Source organism: Scatophagus argus, chromosome 15 (assembly GCF_020382885.2).
Source record: "Scatophagus argus isolate fScaArg1 chromosome 15, fScaArg1.pri, whole genome shotgun sequence".
NCBI lineage: Eukaryota > Metazoa > Chordata > Actinopteri > Scatophagidae > Scatophagus > Scatophagus argus.
The window spans coordinates 9695510-9717741 of NC_058507.1; the positions used below are offsets into that span (position 1 = coordinate 9695510).

Consider the following 22232-nt stretch of genomic DNA (forward strand, 5'->3'; position numbering starts at 1 on the left):
AATCCTAAATGTCCATTTTTATCCCAGGAATATCTGAACCGGAAGAACTCTGGCAACGGGTACAGCATCCACCAACCGCAGGGCAATAAGAAGTATGGGACAGAGAAATCTGGCTTTCTCCTCAAGAAGAGTGATGGGTGTGTAAAGGCATTAGTTACAGTGTCCAAAGGTCAGGTTAAAGGCAGTTACAGCACAGTTATTGTCTTAGAATTGGAACAGCTTACACATTAACATCAAAATATGCAGTAAAGTAAGTTTTGATTAATCTTGTAATTGAATGTGTCATAGCTCATTAACACATTTTTTTGTTACTCTAGAACATTTTTGTTTTGTTTTTACCTCACAAACTCTGTCAGGGCATTCAGAGCTTGAGGGAAAGAGAGAAACTCAAACTTTGTCTGTCCCACCTGGTCTTCATTATTGTGAGATGAAGATTCAAGCAGGGGCCCCTCCTGTGGAACTTAATGGCAGACTGCCTAACTGAGCGGATCCAACTTTTGCATCATGCACACACACACACACACACACACACACACACACACACAGAGCTAGATTACAGTTTGATAAGGAGAGAGGATGTGGCTCTGTAGGGTGAATGGGAGGTGGGAGGAGAGCAGACTCTCCTCAGGCCACTGACACAGAGCAGAACACGTTCTCAGCCATTTTAAGCAATTCAATCAGGATAATGAAAACGAGAGTGAAGCACAGTGAACAGTGAGCTTGGCAAGCACTGTGTGGAGATCACCATGAATCAGTTCAAGGCTCCATGTTAACACTGTTATCGATTAATGCACCACACAGAAATCATCCATGTTGATTTTTTTTTTCCCCACTGTCGTTTCACGCTGCAGGATCAGGAAGGTGTGGCAGAAGAGAAAGTGTGGAGTGAAATTTGGATGCCTGACCATTTCTCACAGTACGGTGAGGACACACAGGCTAAAGTCACCAAGCACATCAGATCAAAGTGCTTCATCTGAAATCTGTCCAAATTCTCCAATACATACTGTTTCTGTTTGCAGATCAATCGCCCACCAGCCAAGCTGAACCTACTGACCTGTCAGGTGCGACCCAACCCGGAGGACAAGAGGACCTTTGACCTGGTTACTCGTAGGTTCACTCCTAACGTTTGACCCTCAACACTTTACCCTCCACACATCATCATTAAAGACTTGGAAGAGTCATCTGCAGTGCAGCTGTGTCTGTTTGGATCTCGCATTAATAGAAATTAGAATCAGACACGTTTTACTTGGGTTGAATCTCAGTTCATGTAATTTAATTCATTATTTTCTCTCGTTACATGACACAGGGTTGATAGCGTGCATCATGCTTGATTTACACCGATTTTAGCCTTGCATCCTGTTAACTATAAAACCATCTTCACGCCCTCCGTGTTGAGCAATTTATTTCCTCAAGATGCACTGACTTGTGTAACCGCCATTTTTCCTTCTCCATAGATAATCGGACGTACCATTTCCAGGCCGAAGACGAGCAGGAATGTATGATGTAAGTGTTGAAACTACTGTAGTATATTATTCATGTATCACCAAGTTCGTACATGTCATGCAACTGTATGTAAGCTTAGATCTGAACGGGAAAGAAGACTTAAGAAGCGAAAGATAAAGATTGTGTACTAGGAACTATATATAATCTGACGACATATGCACTGAGGAAGGGCTGAGAAACTAAAGGGTGCAGAAAGCCCAGCTGGTGTTGGGTGGAACTTTCTAGCTACAGACAGCAGGCGAGGGAACTTTGTTTTGTGATGTGGGTATTGAGGGGAGTGCATGTGTGTTTTTCTGTCCCATGCTCTTCTCTTGTGTGTGGGCCCCCCCCCAGCAGATTCTTTGATGTGATGTGCTGCGTGAGTTTAGGGACAGAGGGAGATGGAAATGGTTTGCAGGCAAAAGTACCAGAGCTTCAGAAATGAAAGATGTGAGGTTCAGTATGAGTCTGGGTGGCAGAGGACTATTGAGAAAGTGAGAGTGATGATGACTTATCACTAGATGTTTGAGCAAAAACACATGCAAAACACATGGTGAATCACTTTTGATCTTTTGGGGAAACAGCTAAAGTGATTGATCCTCTGGTTTCTCTTAGTGCCTCAAACTCTGTTCCCCTTCACGTGAGCTGTTAGAAAATGCTGTTAAAAACTTGTTGCCTGTTTGTTTAACAGTTTTCTGTTTGTATGTGGATCTGTACTTTAGTTGGGTGTCAGTGCTGCAGAACAGCAAGGAGGAAGCCCTGAACACAGCGCTGGGAGGAGACCAGCTCCACCTCCAGGACAGCGGGCTCCAGGAGCTCTCCCGAGCCATCATCTCTGAGCTGCGAAACATGCCTGGCAACGAGGCCTGCGCTGACTGTGGAGCTCCAGGTCAGCCAGTCATTGTTGATGATCTTTGCAGAATTAAATGTGGAAATGCATCAGTGGATTGAGTGAACTGTTTTTTTGGGGGGGTTTTTTGGCACATCTCAGATCCAACGTGGCTGTCGACCAATTTGGGCATCCTGACCTGTATAGAGTGCTCTGGCATCCACAGAGAGCTGGGTGTCCACTACTCCAGGATCCAGTCACTCACTTTGGACTTACTGAGCACCTCTGAGCTTCTGGTACTAAATGCACACACAAAAACACGGTCCTAGAGGATTTAGTATTTAAAAATTACACACATTATGTAACTCTCTGCCGTCCTTCTGAAATGCTTTAATGGTATACCTTTGTGGCTGCATTGTGTTCTTCAGTTGGCTGTCAGTATTGGCAACACCAGATTCAATGACATCATGGAGGCGGGCCTTCCAAATGACTCTATCAAACCATTGCCACAAAGTGACATGTGAGTCCCTGATTTATTTTAAACAAATAGTTTGACTTTTTAAAAAGAATAAACAGTCTATATCCATTATACCTGTTGTATTTTGGATACTAAAATGTATTTACTGAACAACCAGGAATGCCAGAAAGGAGTACATTGTGGCAAAGTATGCCGAGCGTCGATATGTCATGTGTAGAGAAGAAGCAGATCCCGGCCGGCTGTATGACGCTGTGAAGAGTCGGGACCTCACTTCGCTTCTACAGCTCTATGCTGAAGGAGTGGACCTGGCCAAACCACTGACTCTGCCTGACGGACAGGTAAAGTTAAATTACAGCCACACATGGATTTCCACACCTGCTTTTGTTCCTGAAAGGTTTCTGTTAGGGTGGAAACGCATGTAATAAACTGACACCAAACGAATGTGACAAATTTAAACCGTAACTCTCACAGATGTCGTGCATTTAGGTGAAATGACAGCTACAATCCTGACAAGGGCGCCTACCTGGCTTGTTTAGAGATGCAAATACATTTATGTAGACAGTTACTAACTTGAGCCTGTCATTTTATAACTGTGGTTGAAGTGGCTAAAAATAGAATCAAAATCCTTCTGGTCTTAAAAACATGTCAAGACATATACAGTATGTAGGTGGTGTGTGGATAGTTTGAGTATGTGAAGTATTTGTGCCTGGTTCATGTGGGTAGGTAGTCAGAGGCCTTCCCATCTCTTCTGTCCTCTAATCCAATCTTTCCCTCCCTTTTTTCTCCCCTCATCTTCTTTTCTCCCGCCTCTGCTGTCTTACTTCAGCTCCTCGTCCTCTTGTCTTTAATCACGTTCTGAACTCCTGTCAAACACTTCCTGCTCAGCATAAGCAGCGTGTGCAACATTGTTGACTTCACTGTGTGTGTGTGTGTGTGTGTGTTTGTTTGTGTTCGCTGGCCGTCGTTTATTATTTCAGCTTTCAGGTCAGAGCTCACGTCTCTTGAGAACAGCCGAGACGAGCTCATTGAATTACGCAGTCACTTCTTCTTCTGCCCCTTCTTTTGCACTTTGCAGAAACAGACTTGTTTTCGCACTTTAACACACAAACACAAATGAGTTGTTGAACTGTCAACTCCATTAACGGCACTGTTTTCTAGACCCGATTGTCAGATACAATATACAGCCACTTGAGACCACTGATTAACAGTATAGTGGCCTCTCAAATACTTTGCCTAATTTGTACTTTTCCCTTCCTGTTTAAGGGGATCAAAGAGACAGCCCTCCATCTTGCTGTGCGTCTGGAGGAAAAAAGCTCTCTGGCGCTGGTGGATTTCCTCTGCCAGAACAGGTCAGACCCTGACAAGTAGTCAAGTATGATTCCTATGTATCATCTTTGTTTGAAGAGGATTAAGCTCTTGATTAGGAATGTTGTAGGAAGTTGGTAGCATATAACACCATCTGTTTGTACTCTATGCTCACTCTACAGCAACTGTCTGGAGAAGCGAACAGCAGAAGGAAACACGGCTCTTCACTACAGCGTCCAGCATCACAAACCGGAGTCTCTCAAGTTACTGCTCAAAGCAAAAGCAGCCCTACACACAGGTACCTTTTAAATTTATTTATTCTGTTTCACCCAGTGCATTCAGTAAATACTTAAAATTATTTCCTTTTTCACATCTCCTATAGTGAACTCTGCAGGAGAGACGGCCCTTGATGCTGCACGGAGGCTGCAGCACACACAGTGTGTCGAGCTGGTGAGTCTTGTCCCTCTTTAGATTCATCTTCAAGTTTCAGTTTCTAAATTTGAGAAAAGAACACACACAGTCAGGAAACAAGTTCAACCGAGGAGTTCAGTTGCAACATTAAAATGCCTACTAGAAAGCCAACTCCAGAAACAAAACAAGACAACTTCCAATGCTGGAAATACTACCTTGAAATAACTCCCTGTGCAGCAAAGCTCAGCTAAGGATTCACTCCCAGGACAAGGAATCTTATCCTCATCAGGTCCCCGTGTGTATCATTTATAAACTGGTTTTATTTTCTTACCGGCCATCTGCCCTGCTGAATCAGACCTGCCTTGTGTAATATCCTGTTTTATTGTGCGCAGTCTTGTTTCGCGGGCCTTGTTCTTTAGAGATTGAAAAAGGCTACACAAGTGAACAGCTTTGAAGTTATCCTGGTTTCTCAGATGGCTTAATTTCATTTTGCATCGAGGTGAACTCATTGTGTCTTAATCTCTAAACTGCAGTGACATATGGGCTGGCTCGAGGCTCTTTGTTGCTAGAGTTTTCTTAGAATGATTTTCTGTTAATAAAATTCACCAAAATTGCATAGGAATGTTTGATGGCTTATGTTAATATTATTTATAATGCTCCCTTTTTCGTAATTGTTTTTATTTTTTCATGGTCCCTTGTATTAGTCTCAAAATCTCTAAAAAGTAGTTGAGAAACATTGAAATATTTGAACTTACCTGTACCTACAACCCAAGAACAACCAAGAAGTAGAACTACTTTAGTAAAGCAGTAGAGACGTAGTTGTTTGATAGAGCAAAGTACACTGCATCATGAAATGAGAAAATCCTTTTAATTTCATGAAATTAATTGTGAACTATTTTCATAATTGGCAAAAATGTCAAACATTTGCTGGTTCCAGCCTCTTAAATATGAAAATTTGCTGCTTTTCTTTTTCAATTATTATAGTAAATGATGTTTTGGACTATTGCGAAAAAAACAATTTAAAGACATCACTTTGGCCACTGGGAAACTCTAATGAGATTTTACACACTCTTTTAGATTAAGAGAAAATGATTAATCAGTTATTCATGAAAGTAATCAGCAGGTTAATCTATAATAAAAATAATCATTAGTGGCAGCTGTATTTAGCAGCACAAGGACAGAAATAAGTGCAGGTATAAATAAATATAAACAATTAAATTTTAGAAAGTAAAAACCTGAATAGATGAAATACAGTAAACTATTGTAACTGATTCCTAATATTATGTGTTTAACATGTAACACATAGATGAGAGTATTCTGAGTGCTCGTGTGTGTGTGTGTGTGTGTGTGTGTCTTAGCTGGAACTGGCCCAGAGTGGGAAGTTTAACTCTCAGATCCACGTGGAGTTCATGTGGGAGACTCAGTCCCAGGAGTTTTATGACAGTGAGGATGACCTGGATGAGAGGGTAAGGAGTTGTTCTCATCACTGACTTCTTCTCTCTGCCAAAAGGGGCTTTCCACTGCAATCTGTACAAATGAGAAGAATGCCTCTGATTAAACAAAGGAGGTTGTGGAGAAACAAATGAACCTTTATCTATTTTTCACTTTGTTCCAGGTGAGCCCCTTACCCAAAAACCGTTCTCCTTCGTCCTCAAGCGGAGGTGGCGGAACTTCATTTGCCCGCTGGAGTACTGTTAATGGTGCCAATGGGTCTGTGGGAAGCAGGCCTTGTCAAACATATGAGAATCTAGACTTCCTGTACAGAAATCCTCCAGCCAACAGCGCCCCCTCTGGAGCATCAGTGCCACCACCACTGCCAGCTAAATGCATTCAGAGAGGTAAGCTACTGTGTCACAGTGTGTACTGGATTATGAAAACGACTCCTCTATCAGCTTTGAAAACTTCCCATTTATCAATCAAGAACAGTAACAACAAAGTTATCGACTTAATCAAAGAGATGAGGTATCATTACTTTCAAATATTTAAGTTATTTGCCATCATGATATGCTTAAAACCGGATCACCCAAAGAAGAACTCATATTTTCCATCACCGATAATAGCTGTTGTGAGCAGTTTACAAGCTCTGCTCCATGCAACATTTTACTGATTTCATTTTAATTTGTTTTACAGAAGAGGTTAACATGTTTGCGTTAAAAGAGATCTGGCATATGTAAACACGCCACTTCTATACCACTGAAATTTTTCATAATAGACTTGCTTGCCTGAAAGCACTAGTTTTTAATTAATGTTAATAAATTAATGTTTTTCTTTTTAAAGAGAAATAGCATGCAGGTGGTCCAACTTCATTTTCTCCCCCTGCACAGGTCGCTCGGACCCTCAGATTTCAGTCACAACACAGGAAGGCCACCCACCTCCACGACGCTGCTCGAACCCAGCGTCCCACTCCTCCAGTCCCCAGACACAGGCCAGACATGGCTCATCTTCACCCAACACAGAAAACCAAGGCCAAGGGGGGAGGACACCTAGGTCTCCACACGGACAGGGAGGCCTGCTCAGGGGCCAGAAGCAGACCTGGGAGGGCCAAACTGGTGCCGGGTCTCAAACTAGTGCCACGTTAACATCTTCTCAGAACCACATAGGGCCGGTCAGGTGAGACAGCGCTGCTACAATGTGAAAACATGAGTGTCAGGTGGAAAGGATGCAGTTCAAGTTGATGCCATGAGTCAAAACTAAAATGCAAATACTTCGTCTTGTTCGATGAGAGTTATTTTATGTGACTTCTCCACCCTGCAGTTCAGAGAAGACTACATCCTATCGTCGGACCAGCAGTGGAGGTGGCAGCCAGGGAAGGAATAGTATGTTGTCTCCAAGCTGTGTGGGCAGTCAGGAGGAGCTGTACTGCAGCTTAGTGGGGAATAGTTCAGGTCAAGCTCCGGCTCCAGCACCGTCATCCTCACCTACGGTGACCTGTGGCCCACGACCACGCAGGAACGCTATGGTACAAAAACAAAGAAACCTCTTTCAGTTATATTTAGCCTAAAGTTTAAGTTCTCCATATCAGAAGCTTCCACAGGACTGTAGAGAATCAGTAAAGGTCTGTCAGATTTCACAGTCAGTACACATTTAGTGGTGGCACACTGAAAAGCACATCAAATCTCTCCTCCAGGTTTCTGGCAGCAGGCCACATCAGAAGCGTGTCAAGGCTTTAGTGGACTGCAGAGCAGTCAGTTCTGAACAGCTCGCCTTTTTCAAAGATGAGATCATTGTGGTCACGGCCACTAGTGACCCCTACTGGTGGGTAAGTGCAACTACAATCCCTGCTTTTCATTATGGAGTCTGGTCCATTCCTCTTCCTCTGGTTAGTTATGTGAAACATATAAGAATTTAAACATGTGCTCATATCATAAATATTAAATCATTCTTTATCCCAACAGGTTGGTCACATAGAGGGGGACCCAAGCAGGAATGGGACCTTTCCTGTCAACTATGTACACAAACTGACAGACTGAAGAAACATGGAAATGTGAATGTACTGTATGGTAACATAGCAGAGGAACTGAACCGGTATGGAGTGCTTACTGAAAACGTATTGTCACTACACAGTGGATTTTATCTACACGAGTGGACAGCGTTATTCTCCTGGATCTAATTCAAACTTTGGGGATTGGGAAAACACTATTTCCACGAGGACATACTTGCCAAAGGATACTCGAGGATATAAATGGCACAGGGAACTGACGGCTTTAACTGATCCATATAACCTCTCACTCCAAGGGCAATATTTTTTCTTCTAGTGGTGTATCCTTGCTTTTTGTTTTATTTTTTGTTTTTTTACATTGGATCATGTTTCTCCAGTTGTCTAAAACCATGAATCACTATTAATAGGTACGGGCGCATTTGTAGTTGAGACAGAAACTGCTCTGATGTCCATTTAACTATTAAGTTTCACTATATTGCAGATGTTTAAGCTGTTCGTACTGATCTAGGATCTGTACCTAGAGGCTAAACTTACCTGCAGGGCATAACCCTTTAAGGCACTTTAAACTCTCTGAGGAGAAATCTTTGTTTTTTTCTGAGTGGAATCTGTCTGGTCTTTCAAATCACAGTATACTGAGACTTGGAGGTCCAAACCTGCTCAGTCTCTGTTGCAGCCTGCCCTGGAACTCTAAAAGTGGCTTTGTGCCTGCCAGTCTGTCTCCAACAAAGCGGCAGGCGTCTTGGCAGCCCGAGGAGAGATCTGAAACTAGCTCAGCCATCTTGGCTCTGGGCATGGCTCACAGACTGCAAGGAGAGTGGAGGATCCAGTTTCTCCTGCTTCAGACATCTGTCTCCGGAGAACCTCCAAACAACAGTGTGTTATTTAAAAAAAAACAACAACAACAAAAAAAGACTGTCCTGCCAGGAAATGGCACTTAAAAAGAGCTTGTTAGTAACCCACTGCAGTTATTTGTTCAATGAACATTCACACTCACACACACACACACTTGCTGTGGACACATGCACAAGCACACTTGCACTTGCTTTACAAACAGTAGCTTCCAGGATTTAGGTCCTTCTAGAGGCATGGCTGATGTACTAGTAACAAATGCCCAAATGTAACACTTTTCACTGCTATTACACGCAAGTTTGTCATGCATAATTGCCTCAACCTGTCCACTGATGTACAGTGTATTCCGCCTATTTTCTATTATAAAGGATCATATCACTATGGATAGTGTTACTTCATGCTGGTAATTTGATGCCATGTGTGCTCTGCTCTGTTTCATTAGTTGTCTAAATGGGAGCCAGAGAGAAAAAACACAGCTGCATAATCAGTGTTCAGAAAGGATGTCGTCTTATCAAACTGAATGCAAACACTGACAGTGATGGGTAAAGGCCAGCAGGAAGCAGGTTTTTACTTCCTTTTAATCATTCCTGAGTTAAAACAAACCTGTGAACAGTGGGTTTGCCTCATCACGGTTTCATGCCAACATTGCATTTCAATGATTAAGCAAACAAAACAGGCACGTTATCAGATAATCATGGGGCAGGGGATGACTGTAGGTAGGAGCTCTATCAAAAGTAAATAATAGTAAATTAACTCAATTCAGTCAGTATATTTGTAACATATACATGAAACATGTTAAATAAAGTGTCATTCAGTTTTTTGTAGTGTAAATTGTGTGATATTTTCTTGTGTCTGGCATGCGCAGAGGGGACTAATTTAATTATTATTTTATGGCTGTGGCCCTTTGAAATATCTTTGGTCTTGCTCACAGTAAAACAAACTTTCATAACCTCTCAAAATTATCTGTTTTGTAGTTCAATTACAAAAATGAGCAAGACATTTCTTAAAAAAAAAAAAAAAAGTGAAACAAGTCGGGGTGAATAAAGGATACAAACTGAAACTGGATAAAACTGAACAAATGGAACCCGTGTACATACATTTCAAAAGTGTCTTTTTCATTTCTTCCTGACATTCCTGGCATCTTCACAGCTTTTCTCCCCCCTGCCTTCTGTTCTTTATGCCTCCCTAAAGCTAAGTGTCTCCATCCATCTTTCCCTGCTGCTCGCCGTCTTTTCAGCCTCAATTTGTCTCCGTCCGGATGTTACTTAGCCCTCATCCTGGATGATGAAATTCCAACCTGTCACTTACATAACTGACCACCTCACTAACAGCCAGGATAATAAGGCCACAGCCGCTCTGCTCTGCCAACTGAGTAGCCCATACACACACACACACCCATTTCCCACCATTAGGCCAGCCTCTGTGCACTAAATGCCTACGACAATCACTTTCAGTAAAATGTTTCTTCTAAAACACAGAGAATGTATTCATCCCCTAATCCTCTCATCTGTTTTATGTTTATTCATACAGACATATAATTTAATGTAATGTACATGCTGTTGAATATAATAGTAATCCATGGAATGCAAAGTAAACCCTGCACTAATCTCTGGATTTATTCCAATTCTCAGAAAGGAAGTGTAGCTTGGCTTCATTATAAGAATTTTTTTTTTTTTATTAAGTATCATCAGCATCTGTAATCTCTGAAAATAAAAGGATGCTAAAACTTTCTAATACCCTAGATACTCGGATCCCCCTGTCTAAAAGCCATCTGCATGGGTAATGCCTTTCATAAAATGAGCAACTGCAGAAACATCAGCTTAATGTAACTTCACAAATCCTGGCTTTCAAAAGGCCACTTGGAAGTGGGATATATTTCCAGTTATTCTGTCCTTTCCATCCGAGCCCGAGGCATCTGACCTCCATTCAACCAAATAAACAACTGAGAAGAGGCTCTGGTGAACGAAAAAATGACCCAGTGACTCTATGTAACTGCATGTAGCTTTTTCCAATCGTTTCTTTCTTACCTTCAGTATCCTTGTTATGTCAAAGAGCAGTTTTCTGCTGATCTCACACTACACTTCCAGCATCCACAGCATCCTGCTGCAAGGTGACCCCATTTACTTCCAAGTCCTTCCACGCAACTGCAATGAATGTAATATTTAGAGTTCTTGCCTGAAAGACTCAATGCTAGCAGTTTTCAGCAGAATCCCAAGAGAAACTGTAACATGACATGAAAAGAGAAGTCAAATGTTTTAGTCCTTTAGTCCATTTATTTATTCTAATAATTCAGTCTATCTTACAAAACCTGATAATGCTTGAAATGAAATCTTTTAACATTTAATAGTCTTGTACATTGTAGCTCTGTGCTCAAGTAAATTCTAGTGTCAAGGAATTAAAATAAGTGGTAGCAAATTTAAGCATTAAACACAGCAGAACATTCATTCTTTAACTGCACAGCAGAAAGCGAAAGCCTTTATAGAAGCAGTGTTTGTACATCAGAAAGGTTTGGAGGCAACTATCCCATCCAGCTGGTTTTCAGTTACTTTGGGAAAGTGGGTTTTCTTTCCTGTGAACTGTCCTGTAGCCATAAATTATTAGAATTAAGGCTCTGTAATTATGCAAATAGCTGTTTCATTTACCATTTAGAACTGAAAACTGACAAACTGACTCCCAAACCTGCTGTTGCTATGTAACATAATATAAAGCATACAAGATTTTTTTTAGGTAAAACGAACATTCATACTAGTAGTAGAATATACAGCTTCCAATCCAAATATATCATCAAACAGTAAATAAAAATGTCATAAACGCCTGACTGAAGGAACATAAATACATACCACACCCCACATTACCTGAACAAACACAATATTTTCAAAACATTCAAAGGATAAATAAACATCAGAGAAGTGTTTTTGGACCTGTGCTTGTCAGTAAAGGGCTGTGAGAGATCTCACTGTAGGAAGTTGTAGCTTCCAGTTTGGGTTGAAATCTCTTCAATCAAAAGTCAAGTGACCTTAGATGTAATTCCAAGGCTGTGAAAAAGGAATAAAAGAGGATTTACTGCCAACCACAGGTTCAAACAAAACAGACGTGATTATACTCTGTAGTCAGTGTCGAGGGGAAAAACAACACTTATACAGTAACAATTAACATTACATTCATTCTGCAAGTGGGCCCAGAGATCTTTGGGAAATCTTTTTCATTCATAGAAAAACACAAAAGGTGCAGTCCCACAACAGTGCATGAGCTGTGTTTTTGTTATTATCATTATTATTATTATTATTTTTAATTCTGCACAGATAATGATGTTTCTGGATGAGGTCTTTGATGGTCATGAGTTTACCTGTTTACCATCGCCTTCATCATCACTATTATCATCACTGCTGCCAATGCACGAACACTGCATAAGGCATATGAAAAGCAATATATAGGCCAGCTGTATATTCAGTGATAACTCTAACTATATACATAGGACCACGAATGCATGTTTAAGCATTCCACTAGAAACTAGCTTAGCTGGATATTGTTTGGTATAGATGTGCACAAAGACGGCAAGCAGTACTTCCCTTGGTCATATGGAATGCTTATATAGAGTTAAACAACATTCAGGTCATCATGGCTAAGAACATAAGCAGTAACATTGAAATCTGTAACACTTTCTTTGCTTAAAGGGGTACTCCAGTAATCTGCTGCTAATCGCACTGCTAACTGGGGGGGACTGACAAGGAACGGATATATATATAAAAAATAAAAGGAAAGTTGTCAAAATCAAACCAGATTTTTTTGTCTCTATGGATATATCCTACATTTCATAATGCTACTGGATACCAACTTCCATTAGACCTTCATCAGATTAGAGATTAAAATTGATGGAGTGCCCCTTTAAGTGTGCTTCAGATTAACTCAAACTGATCATTTAAGCCCTTATGGTCAAAATTAGAAAATAGTAATGTGTCGTCATTCCATTTACTTGCATCAGCGTACATTATTAAAGTCCTGCATTTAGTCTTCACATCTCCTTTGTTCTTATATGAGCATATGGGCATTCTCGTCCCAGAGCAGTACATCAACACCTCATCCTTGACTTGACAGAGACAAAGAGACATTTCTAATGTGTCTCAAATGATGCAGGAACATTATCCCAGTCGTGTGTACCTTTGCAACTAGGGAGCAATTAAAATCAGGTATATCTAAGTGCACATAATGACTTCATGGAAACCTAAGCAATTATACAGTCAAACCACGTGCCTCTCCTGGAAACAGCCCTGTTTTGTTCTCTGCTGAGGTCATTTATAAAAGTAGAACAAAACAGAGTGCCATCATGGATTCTGCAATGTAGAAATCCCTTCTTATTTTTTTTTGCATGATGGATACCAACATGCTACATGTTTTTTTTTTTAACCAATGCTGCACTGAGATTGAATACCTACTCTGCCATAACCTTCAAATGCCAAAAATAGATATCCCTGTTGTATTGGCTTTGCTCTCTACGTGCACGCATACAGCAGAAGCGAGGGATTGGTGGAATAGGTGAATACGAGAGATACTTAGTCATTGCTAATCCAAAGAGAAAAGAAATGGAAGGAAGAAGAGAACTAGGCCAAAAAATGAGTGTGATATATATGTAGAAATCAGGTCATCCACCACAAATGGGAAATAGATACTACTGTGTGGATCACAGCACAGTTGCTAACTGATCTATCAAATTAACCAAACAAACTGTTTTGGCTTTGACATACAAACCCTGAATGAAGCCATATTGTCTAACCTCTATGTGCCACAAAAAACCTGATTATGATACCAGTGAGGCAGTTATTGTGCAAACTGTACACTATAGTTGTGTCATTCTAAAGGCTCTAAATGACTTGCCATTGCCACATACAACAAGACAAAATCAGCAAACAGTAATGGCTTTCCTCGCTAATACATGCATGACCTAAGTGCAACCCCTAATCATCATATAACTGAGTAAGTTCAACAACTTTAGCCAATTAGCCAGTTCTACTTAATGTTAAATAAATGCAACCCCTACAGCTGTCTCACGCTTTGCTGGATACATTCTGTACATATGCAGAAGCGGATTTAGGATGGAGAGATGACTGGTTGCTAGGTGACCACATCAAAAGAGGCCACAGGTGGAATCATCCCAGCACGAACTCGTCTCCGGCCCTCCTGCTTTTCCTTGTTTATGCTGTCAAAACCAGAGGTTGTGTGCGGCAGAGCGAGTGGTCAAAAGAGAGAGGCCAAGGCACGTTTTCTGTGTATGTCTCAGCCATCTAAAAATTCCACTTGTCGTGCATTTTCTCCTTTTCAGTCTTTTTTCCCATGTCCAGCCTCTTTACTGCATCCTTGGTTTTATGTAACAGTGCAGCAATCCGTACCATAGCGTCACCTCTGATACGGTTTCACTGCCCTTCACTTCTTGTCGTGACATGTTGGAGAGGCTGATTGTTCAGTGCTGTCCTCTGCCTCTTCGTCTCTTTTTCTTTCCCTTTCCCACTTTCTTTCTCTTCCTCTCCTGGTAAGTTTTACATTACATAATCCCTGTTGGCTTTTCAGCCACTGCCATATAAATAAAGAGATATACAGCAAAGCTCTCAATGCAGCCCAGTCAGATCCTGTCCTCACACATAACCTGAAAAATGACTCATCCATGCACCATAAATTCTATAGCAATAAACAATCTCTCCTATACAAGTCCAAAACTGCACCACACTGTAAGCAGCAAAGTATCTTTGAAAACAATAAAGACATAATGACATCCTGTACACATTGCACTGGTACTGGTTTGATTGGTTTGCTAGCCAGAGAATTTCCTTAGAAACACACCGAACAGGAAGCTCCTTACTAGCATTTGTGATTATTGTAGGCACTCTAAAGACCTGGAGGGCCAGCCTCAGGGTACAAGAGCAGAAAGGTGGAAACTGGAGAGCAGCTAGCTGTCAGTGAGTGATAGCTAAAGAATGGAAGTCTATCATCCCGTTAATGTAAAGCACATTTCTAATGCGATGGTGGAAATGTAAGCCTCTATTGTCCTATTTGAGCTTCACAGGCCAGGGCAGGCACGTGCGGAGTCCCAGCATGGAGGAGAAGACAATGGTCGGTCGGTGTTTCTTGAACCTCAAGCCTTTCTTCAGTCGTTGGCTGTTCTCTGCCACGTACAGCTCCCCCTGCTGGACTCCGCTAGATATCCGTGACACCAGCTCCCCATGAACCACCACCTCTTGCTCTGAGCGTACAAACACCTCCCTGAGCTCTTCCAAGCGTCGCTCCATCTCTCTGATGACACGTTGGCGCTCCTCCACCTCCAGGAGGCGACGTCGAGCTGCCTCAAACTCCATGCTGGAGCTAGGGGTGACGAGCTTGGAGGAGGGAGCTGTGGCAGAGGTGGACGGGGGGTCAGAACGGGCTAGCAGAGTCCCTGTCACCCTCTGGAAGTCACCCATGGAAATGGAGCGCCTGGTGGCTGGAGAGGCCAGAGCCAGGAGAGTAGAGGCTGATGTGGAAGGTGGCATGGCTAATGGCGGAAGATGGGGAGAAGAAGATGATGGAGAAAGTGAATCAGGTGGGTGGAAATCAGGATGTGGGTCCTTGTTTTCAATAGCTGCTGCCAAGTCCTCGGTTGTGTCCTCATCGTGAGTGTCTCTGTTTCTTTGTCTTCTCTTCATGGCTATTGTTTATCTTTTCCCTGTACTGCTGCTGTCCTTGTTGTCAGTGTTGACGGTTTCCCCTCGGTGTTCCTGTGTCAGAGCAGAGCGCAGCCGAGCAGAGACTGCAGAGATGTGCAGTGATCCAGCCTGGAAGCTGCTCCATTCATTAATAAGAGATCTGAGCCAGGCTAGTGCTGTCTCTGCATCTGAGTGGTTGTGCTTGGGAGGAGCCTCCCGGCAGCTCATTGGCTGCTGAACTCTTGAGCATGTCAGCTGATGATTGGGCAGCTTGCCTCTTTGCTGCTGATGCTGGCAGGCTGTCGTGTCCTTTGCTTGACTGTTTTGCATCGTCGTCGTCGTCATCTGGAGCTCTGCTTCAATCAGCTTTGGTCAGTCAAGCGAGGCACAGTGAGGCAAGACACGCACAGGTGCTATCAGGTCTCTCTCCTCTTTGCTGACGCTGTTTGGCTCACTCACTCCACGTCCCCAATTCCTCTTACCAGCTGGTCTCTAAATTTCCCTATTTCTCCCTTTCTCTTGCTCAAATGGTTGCCCGTAGCAACACCGTCTCCACATCAGATGGCAAAAGCAGGAGGGAGGGATGATGCTCCAGTTTCTCTCTCCCCTTTATCACCTTACTGCTCAGCATTATCACCCTTTTCCTGGTACTCATTCTCTCCCACATTCCCTCCCTCTTCTGACCTATTTGACAGATCACAGCCAAACTACGGCTTCCTCACTAAGTGATATAAAAGTAACACTGTTGCACACTGACTTGACAAAAAGCTATACAAAAATAAACAGCGAGGCACACATGCATGTTTAGTTAATGTTGACATTTCTGTAAATATTTTAGACAGCATTCACATGGCAAACAGCGAAGACTCACTGTTGCTAAGAAACTGCAGTCAATTTGGTCTCTTGGGTGAAAACAAGATTGCATTCCCAAATGTAGCAAACACTGTTAGTAAAGATGAATTCATACTTCTCTCTGGTACAACACACAAGGTGTATTTTAAGTTTGGTATCAAGAAATCAAACCAGGCTTATAAAATATATGCACTGATAAGTAAAACACTTATGCCAAGGTGTCCAAATGAAATATTCTATATAACTGTTACTTAAGAGTCCCGTGATCTCACCAGTCAATTTACAGAGCATTTAAGCCAAACTGAAGCCATTGTGATGAGTATAATCTCAAGTATAAATATAATGAATGTAAATTTTTGCTACCAGTTCTAAAACCTGAACAGGGATTTCAAATCAGTTGCTGACTTGACTGACTGATGTGATAGTAAGATATAATACTTTTCTTTCTTTATTCTCGCTCTTTTCTTCCTGTCTTCTGCTGGCTGTGGTATCCTCTCAATGAACAGCTAAGGTTACCCTTTCTGTCTAGACAAATATTGAACGATTCTGCTGCGGCATTGAAGAAGTGATATGATATGATGGCATAAAGTAATGATGAGGATCATCCACATAAACTACAACACACAACCGAAAAGGGCAACACTTGTGCATTTGGAGCACTAAGACGGTGTGTTTTAAATAACTTCCTTCAGCTACAGGGAATCAAAACAACGAAGCTTTTAGCAGATCAGAGGTGTGCGTGCATGTGCGTGAGTCTATGTGTGTGCTTGCTTGCATATTAGAGTATTCACTTTGCTCTTTGCTTTCATCTCAGGATTGGTACTACATTAGCAGTAGCACTGACTGTTCCCTTCCTGCTTTTAGTTTCACTGATCTACTGATCTCCAGAGAGCAGAGAGAGAGAGAGAAAGGCAGAGGAGCTTGTACTTCATGTGCCTATTGGAGAAATAAATGACCGGAAGCCCTCAAGATGATGTTCAGGTCTTTGTCCTGCTGTCCACAAAGCCAGAAAGAACTTTTCAAGTAGATTGGAGTAATAAAAAGGATATAAATACACCTGTGCTGCTGTTGAGCTGCTTAAAATTCAATGGAAAGTTAAGTAAGAATAAAGCATGTTGATAGAGTTCAAATCGTGACATATCAATACGTTCATGAGGACACTTTTATTTTGCCTAGTAATAAACCACGTATGAAACACGGAATATGTTAAATTCTAAGTCCTGCTTTAAGAGAAAATGAAATTATAGGTTTAGAATATTAGAATATTAATAATAGGGGCATCGTGGAACAGACTGGGAGATTTCCAATTTCCCTTAGACTTAAACAGTTGTGCAATATAAACACTGATGCTTGAGTAAAAGATTTTAGGGATCAAGACAAGATGCTTCCGCAGAGTATTTTTTCAACATGATGCTCATTTTTGGACGATTCTAGTGGTTGTGCAACATTCAGCAGTTAAAAACCACTCACTCTGAACTAATCCCACATGGTGCTTACTGTTCTGCATGCACAGATTGCCATCATCACAGGCAAACATCTTGAGCAGCAGTACTTGGCCTGCCTGCAAACAGAGGGATGCTTAACCACAAAAACTGTTTTGTTCTGACAAAGTCAGTCACACATATTTGGACACATTGTTCTGCATTTACAAACAACCAGTAGAGACACACACACACACACACACACACACACACAAGACAAGTTGTTCTATGTCTATTCATTTAGCATGCAGAATTAATTTCAGTGTGTTAAGGACTACAGTAATCCTTCCAAAATACAATTACCTCAAACTCCATTCCATTTCCATCTATTTCTCTCCCGTCTCTTTCTCTTTATAGCTAAAACTGTGATGAAAGCCTGCTCTCAATCTCTCATACCCCATCCTCTGTTCCAGATTACTTTAATCTGTGTGATATGTGTGTGCGCACATGATGAAGTGAGACCATCTGTGTGCCTTTATCTTGTCCTGGCTGCTCTGGGCTAAAAATGACGGTGACTGAGTATTTTCAGTTTCCCTCAGCTGTTTTTCTTTAGCATCAGAATTGTGTGGTGTTGACGCGTGTGTCCATCATACATGTGTGTATCTACACACTGCATGTCAGCATGATAGCAGCAGCAGGTTACGACATGGCAGCAGTTTACAGCAGCAAGATTACATCATCGGGTTTGACCTGAGTGTATATAATCTGACCTGCATAGGTGAGGATGGGAAAACAGCTACAGCTAACATATGTCAGTCTGTGCTAACAAAAGAACTGGAATGGGTCTAACTATTAGTCAGTCACTATTCAGTTAGCAGGAAATAACAATATTATGATTGTACCGACGAATAGGATAACCTTAAGGATTTTATGAATACAACCTAATCAGCAAACAGCAAACACACACAGTTAAAGAGAAACTAATGTAGAACACAACATTTAGCAAAGCATTTGGCATCCAAATAGTCAAATATTTCCCTCAGAAGCTGGTAGAGACCAAAGCCAGAAATACAATTCTAATTGCATGCTAATGTTGCTCTGTATCTGTGTTAACTGTGTGACTGCAAATTTTGATTTTGTTTTAGTCATGGACATTTGACTGAAATGTCATTTAGTTTTAGTCATACAGAATTAGTTGACTCAAATCTCAAAGTCATCTGAACTGCTCTAGTTTTAGCCTAGCTTTAGCTGACTAAATATACCTATCTTTGAGATTTGAGCCAACTAAAACTGAATTATTAATTACTAATTTCAGTCAGAGTGAATTACGAGCGACCATTCTGTTGCCATTAAAGTGATAGATTACCTCGGGAGACGTGTGCTGTGGAGACAGCAAGTATTCTTAGGTTTCTGTGCTTGCATATGCAATTTAACAGAACCACAATAGACGATACAAGCACATCACATATATGACTCACACTGAAATGCAAAAACACAAACAAAAAGACCTCTTTAAATAGAGAGAAACTTCTATTAGAATATCCAGCCCTGGACAGAATTCCTTCTACAGCTACAGAACAGACAAAAAAAATCCACTCTCACATGCACTCACATGCATTCCCACTTTTACAAAAAGCTGCAAAAAAGAAAAAAAAAAATCATTCTCCATCAGCCTCCATTTGAGCTGAGTGGCTTCAGCTGACAGTAAACTGAGGAGACAGGACCAGGATAGAAACTGCATCCTCCAGGAGACAGATGATGGTGATGATGCTAGTTTTTCTGCTGTTCTGTAATCAATATTCAGTTGCCTCCTTCTGCTTTGTCTCTTGTGTTTGTGTATGCGTGTGTGTGCGTGCACAAGAGCAGGAAGTCATTCACTGCGGTGTGAATTACTGGTAAGCTGACGTCAAACTACAGAGAGCAGAGCCCAAAGGGAATATATCAGAGTATCAATATGCATCAGTGTATAAATGATTTAAGACTGCATTATCTTAGACATGCTCTTGTACAGTACATCTATCCAGCATAAATTGTGCCAGTAGGATGAAGACAAGTGAGAGAAACCAACAGTCGCAAGGCAGCTGCAGTAGATGCTGTGTGACTGTTATGTAAGTGAGACTTACTGTGCATGCAGAAGCAGGTAACAGTAGGTAGACGTGTGCGGCGATACTATGAGTTGGATACTATAAAGCAGAGACTGATTCATGGTGTTACAGTGTTGGAGGAAAGAGAAAACAAAGAGGGAGGAGGAGGAGATGCAATATGATGAAAGTTAAAAGGCCACGGGCAAGAAGGGACAGATGGAGAGGCACTGAAGCAGAAAGTCATTTACGCACAGACATTGTAAGCTATCTCCCACTGTGCATGTATAAATATAAATCAATTTACATTTAATATGGAAACATAACGTGAAGCTGCCATTTTAAGCGGCAATTTATTCTCAGTAAGTGAATTACTACACTCGTGTCACAGCGATTAAATGAAGAGTCAGTGGTATCGGTGGTAGTCAGTGCTGAGTGCTTTAGCCGTCAAGCGCTTACCTTTGTGGGCCAGGATTCCTTTACAGAAGAACATGCTTGCATTCATCTCCCTCTAGTGGCCAACTGTGGAAGCACACCAAGCTGTGGATCTCACAAGAATGGTGGAGCTGAGGGTACAAAACAGGTACATAATAGAGATAAGTTTTTAACTGACTGAATGTAACTGATCGCAGCTTTTAAGCTGACGTTCACAATTTACGTGGATCAGTAATGTCATGGCCGATACGCAATCCACGGTATCAGCGTGGATATCGTATTTAATTATATTCCTAGAATATAAGCAATCATCACCTGCCCAAGTAAATCCTGGTAAATGAGAAACTGTTTTCATTCACCTTAAAAGTATTTAATGTGCTCCATCCATAAAGGTTTATTGGTCATAACTAACACAACTCAACCAGTTGTTGTCAATGCATCATCATATCAAAGCATCACTGTGTTAGCACTGTTTTAAACTCTAGTCTTGTTAAGAAACAGTCTGTTACACGCTGTGGAATTTGAAACATGTTGGAGTTGTTGGGTTCTAATGATAGGAAACTACTGCTTACATTGAATGTATTATGGGAAGCGTTGGATCCAGTATTTTTGGAGCTTGACCAATAGTGGACTTTTGGAGGCCTACTGCGCTGGATCCAAGATTGTCACAAAGCCCAAATTTCACACTTTACTACATCACTAAGTTAAAAAAATAATACAATTGATGATTCAGTCTATACCACAGAAAAAAAGATAGAAAGTTTGTTCGTGGTCCAAATAGTATTAACCAAAGTTTGAGCAGGTTTTAGCTGCACGCAGGTAAAGAGTCCGTGTGGAGCTCAAAAGAGGCGAAACGCATTAGACGAAATAATGTATCAGTTATGTCCGACGACGATTTAGCTAATGTATCTTTTTAGGGAGATTAGCCAAAACGTCGCTTGTGCCTGACACACCTATCACCTCAGTGCAGAAGAGCAGCATTTCTACATGGTGACATTGATAGTTGAGGAATATATTTTTAACAGTAGCTACAGCAGACGTTAGAAGCGTGGCTAAAACACAACAACAACTTACATGTAGTGTATTAGACGCCATATGTTCTAGCAACTGGCTCCAGCTGCGTGGTGGTCTACGGTGACTATCAGGTGTTTGATTGATTGGTGAAACCAAAATGGCAAATGCCGTAAACTGGCACGTGATGCCACAAATGCTTACTGCAAAAAGCTGCAAAAATCGTATCTAATGGAACTACATCTATATCCTTATTTATTTATTTATTTATTTATTTTTTGCTCCAATAATACAACTGAAGACCAAAAAGAAGATTGGCCGCAGCCCCCAGAGGCTAAATAATCAGTTGTGAAATTTAGCACCGTTACAGAAAAAAGTAGTCATATATAAACACAACATGTGCAGCCTTGGGTTGTATTATCGCACCTAGTTTTTAACAGTTTCTGGACTTTACACTATCAAATGTTGTCAAAATTCGTTTTGTTTTAAACAAGGTACCAATTAAGGATTTAAGTATGAATACTTTTGACAACCCTAGCTGGATCTGTGAAGTGTGAGCCCCCCAACTTTATGGCATAAGGGAGTTTTCCTGCCTTCATGGACAAAAGACTGACCCGGGTCAGGATGGCACAGCTACTGTCCTAAACTTTGTACTAAACCAGCTGACAGCTCGCCATCTTTCTCCAGGTCTCCCTGACATGTAGCTGTGGTTTGCTGGTACTAAAGACCTTAAGGCTCAGGGTGGCATGGTGGTGCAGTGGTTAGCACTGTCGCCTCATAGCAAGAGGGTTCCAGGTTTCTCCGGGTACTCCGACTTCCTCCCACAATACCAAAAACATGCACATTAGGTTAATTGGCTACTCTACATTGCCCCTAGGTGTGAGTGTGAGAGTGTGTGGTTGTCTGTCTTTGTGTGTTGGCCCTGCGATTGACTGGCGACCAGTCCAGGGTGTACCCCGCCTCTCGCC

At 41.6% G+C, this 22232-nt stretch overlaps 1 protein-coding gene and 1 long non-coding RNA gene across 6 annotated transcripts in view; one reads left to right on the forward strand and one right to left on the reverse strand.

Annotated features, from left to right (window-relative positions):
* The window catches only part of asap3 (ArfGAP with SH3 domain, ankyrin repeat and PH domain 3), a 22457-nt gene extending 12833 nt beyond the window's left edge, over nucleotides 1-9624 (forward strand). Inside the window, exons 10-27 of the mRNA XM_046412242.1 lie at nucleotides 28-137; nucleotides 852-921; nucleotides 1020-1107; nucleotides 1455-1503; nucleotides 2205-2371; nucleotides 2474-2607; nucleotides 2740-2831; nucleotides 2947-3127; nucleotides 4053-4138; nucleotides 4277-4392; nucleotides 4477-4544; nucleotides 5864-5971; nucleotides 6121-6343; nucleotides 6830-7115; nucleotides 7260-7464; nucleotides 7633-7764; nucleotides 7901-8817; nucleotides 9236-9624. Of these exons, the coding sequence (XP_046268198.1) occupies nucleotides 28-137; nucleotides 852-921; nucleotides 1020-1107; nucleotides 1455-1503; nucleotides 2205-2371; nucleotides 2474-2607; nucleotides 2740-2831; nucleotides 2947-3127; nucleotides 4053-4138; nucleotides 4277-4392; nucleotides 4477-4544; nucleotides 5864-5971; nucleotides 6121-6343; nucleotides 6830-7115; nucleotides 7260-7464; nucleotides 7633-7764; nucleotides 7901-7975 (2190 nt within the window). The 3' untranslated portion in view covers nucleotides 7976-8817; nucleotides 9236-9624. The remainder of the gene's footprint in view (nucleotides 1-27; nucleotides 138-851; nucleotides 922-1019; nucleotides 1108-1454; nucleotides 1504-2204; nucleotides 2372-2473; nucleotides 2608-2739; nucleotides 2832-2946; nucleotides 3128-4052; nucleotides 4139-4276; nucleotides 4393-4476; nucleotides 4545-5863; nucleotides 5972-6120; nucleotides 6344-6829; nucleotides 7116-7259; nucleotides 7465-7632; nucleotides 7765-7900; nucleotides 8818-9235) is intronic.
* On the reverse strand, nucleotides 4394-21466 carry LOC124071586. Of its 5 annotated transcripts, none has more exons than XR_006845349.1 (8): nucleotides 21328-21466; nucleotides 20278-20384; nucleotides 10821-10937; nucleotides 7211-7459; nucleotides 6878-7129; nucleotides 6134-6217; nucleotides 5960-6032; nucleotides 4394-4587 (listed from the first exon to the last, which is right to left on the reverse strand). It is a non-coding gene; the product is annotated as an uncharacterized LOC124071586 (long non-coding RNA). The 5 variants fall into 5 exon arrangements; XR_006845347.1 differs by lacking the exon at nucleotides 10821-10937 and adding an exon at nucleotides 11715-11828; XR_006845350.1 differs by lacking the exons at nucleotides 10821-10937; nucleotides 21328-21466 and adding exons at nucleotides 11715-11828; nucleotides 20826-21241.
* Nucleotides 21467-22232: the final 766 nt, after the last annotated feature.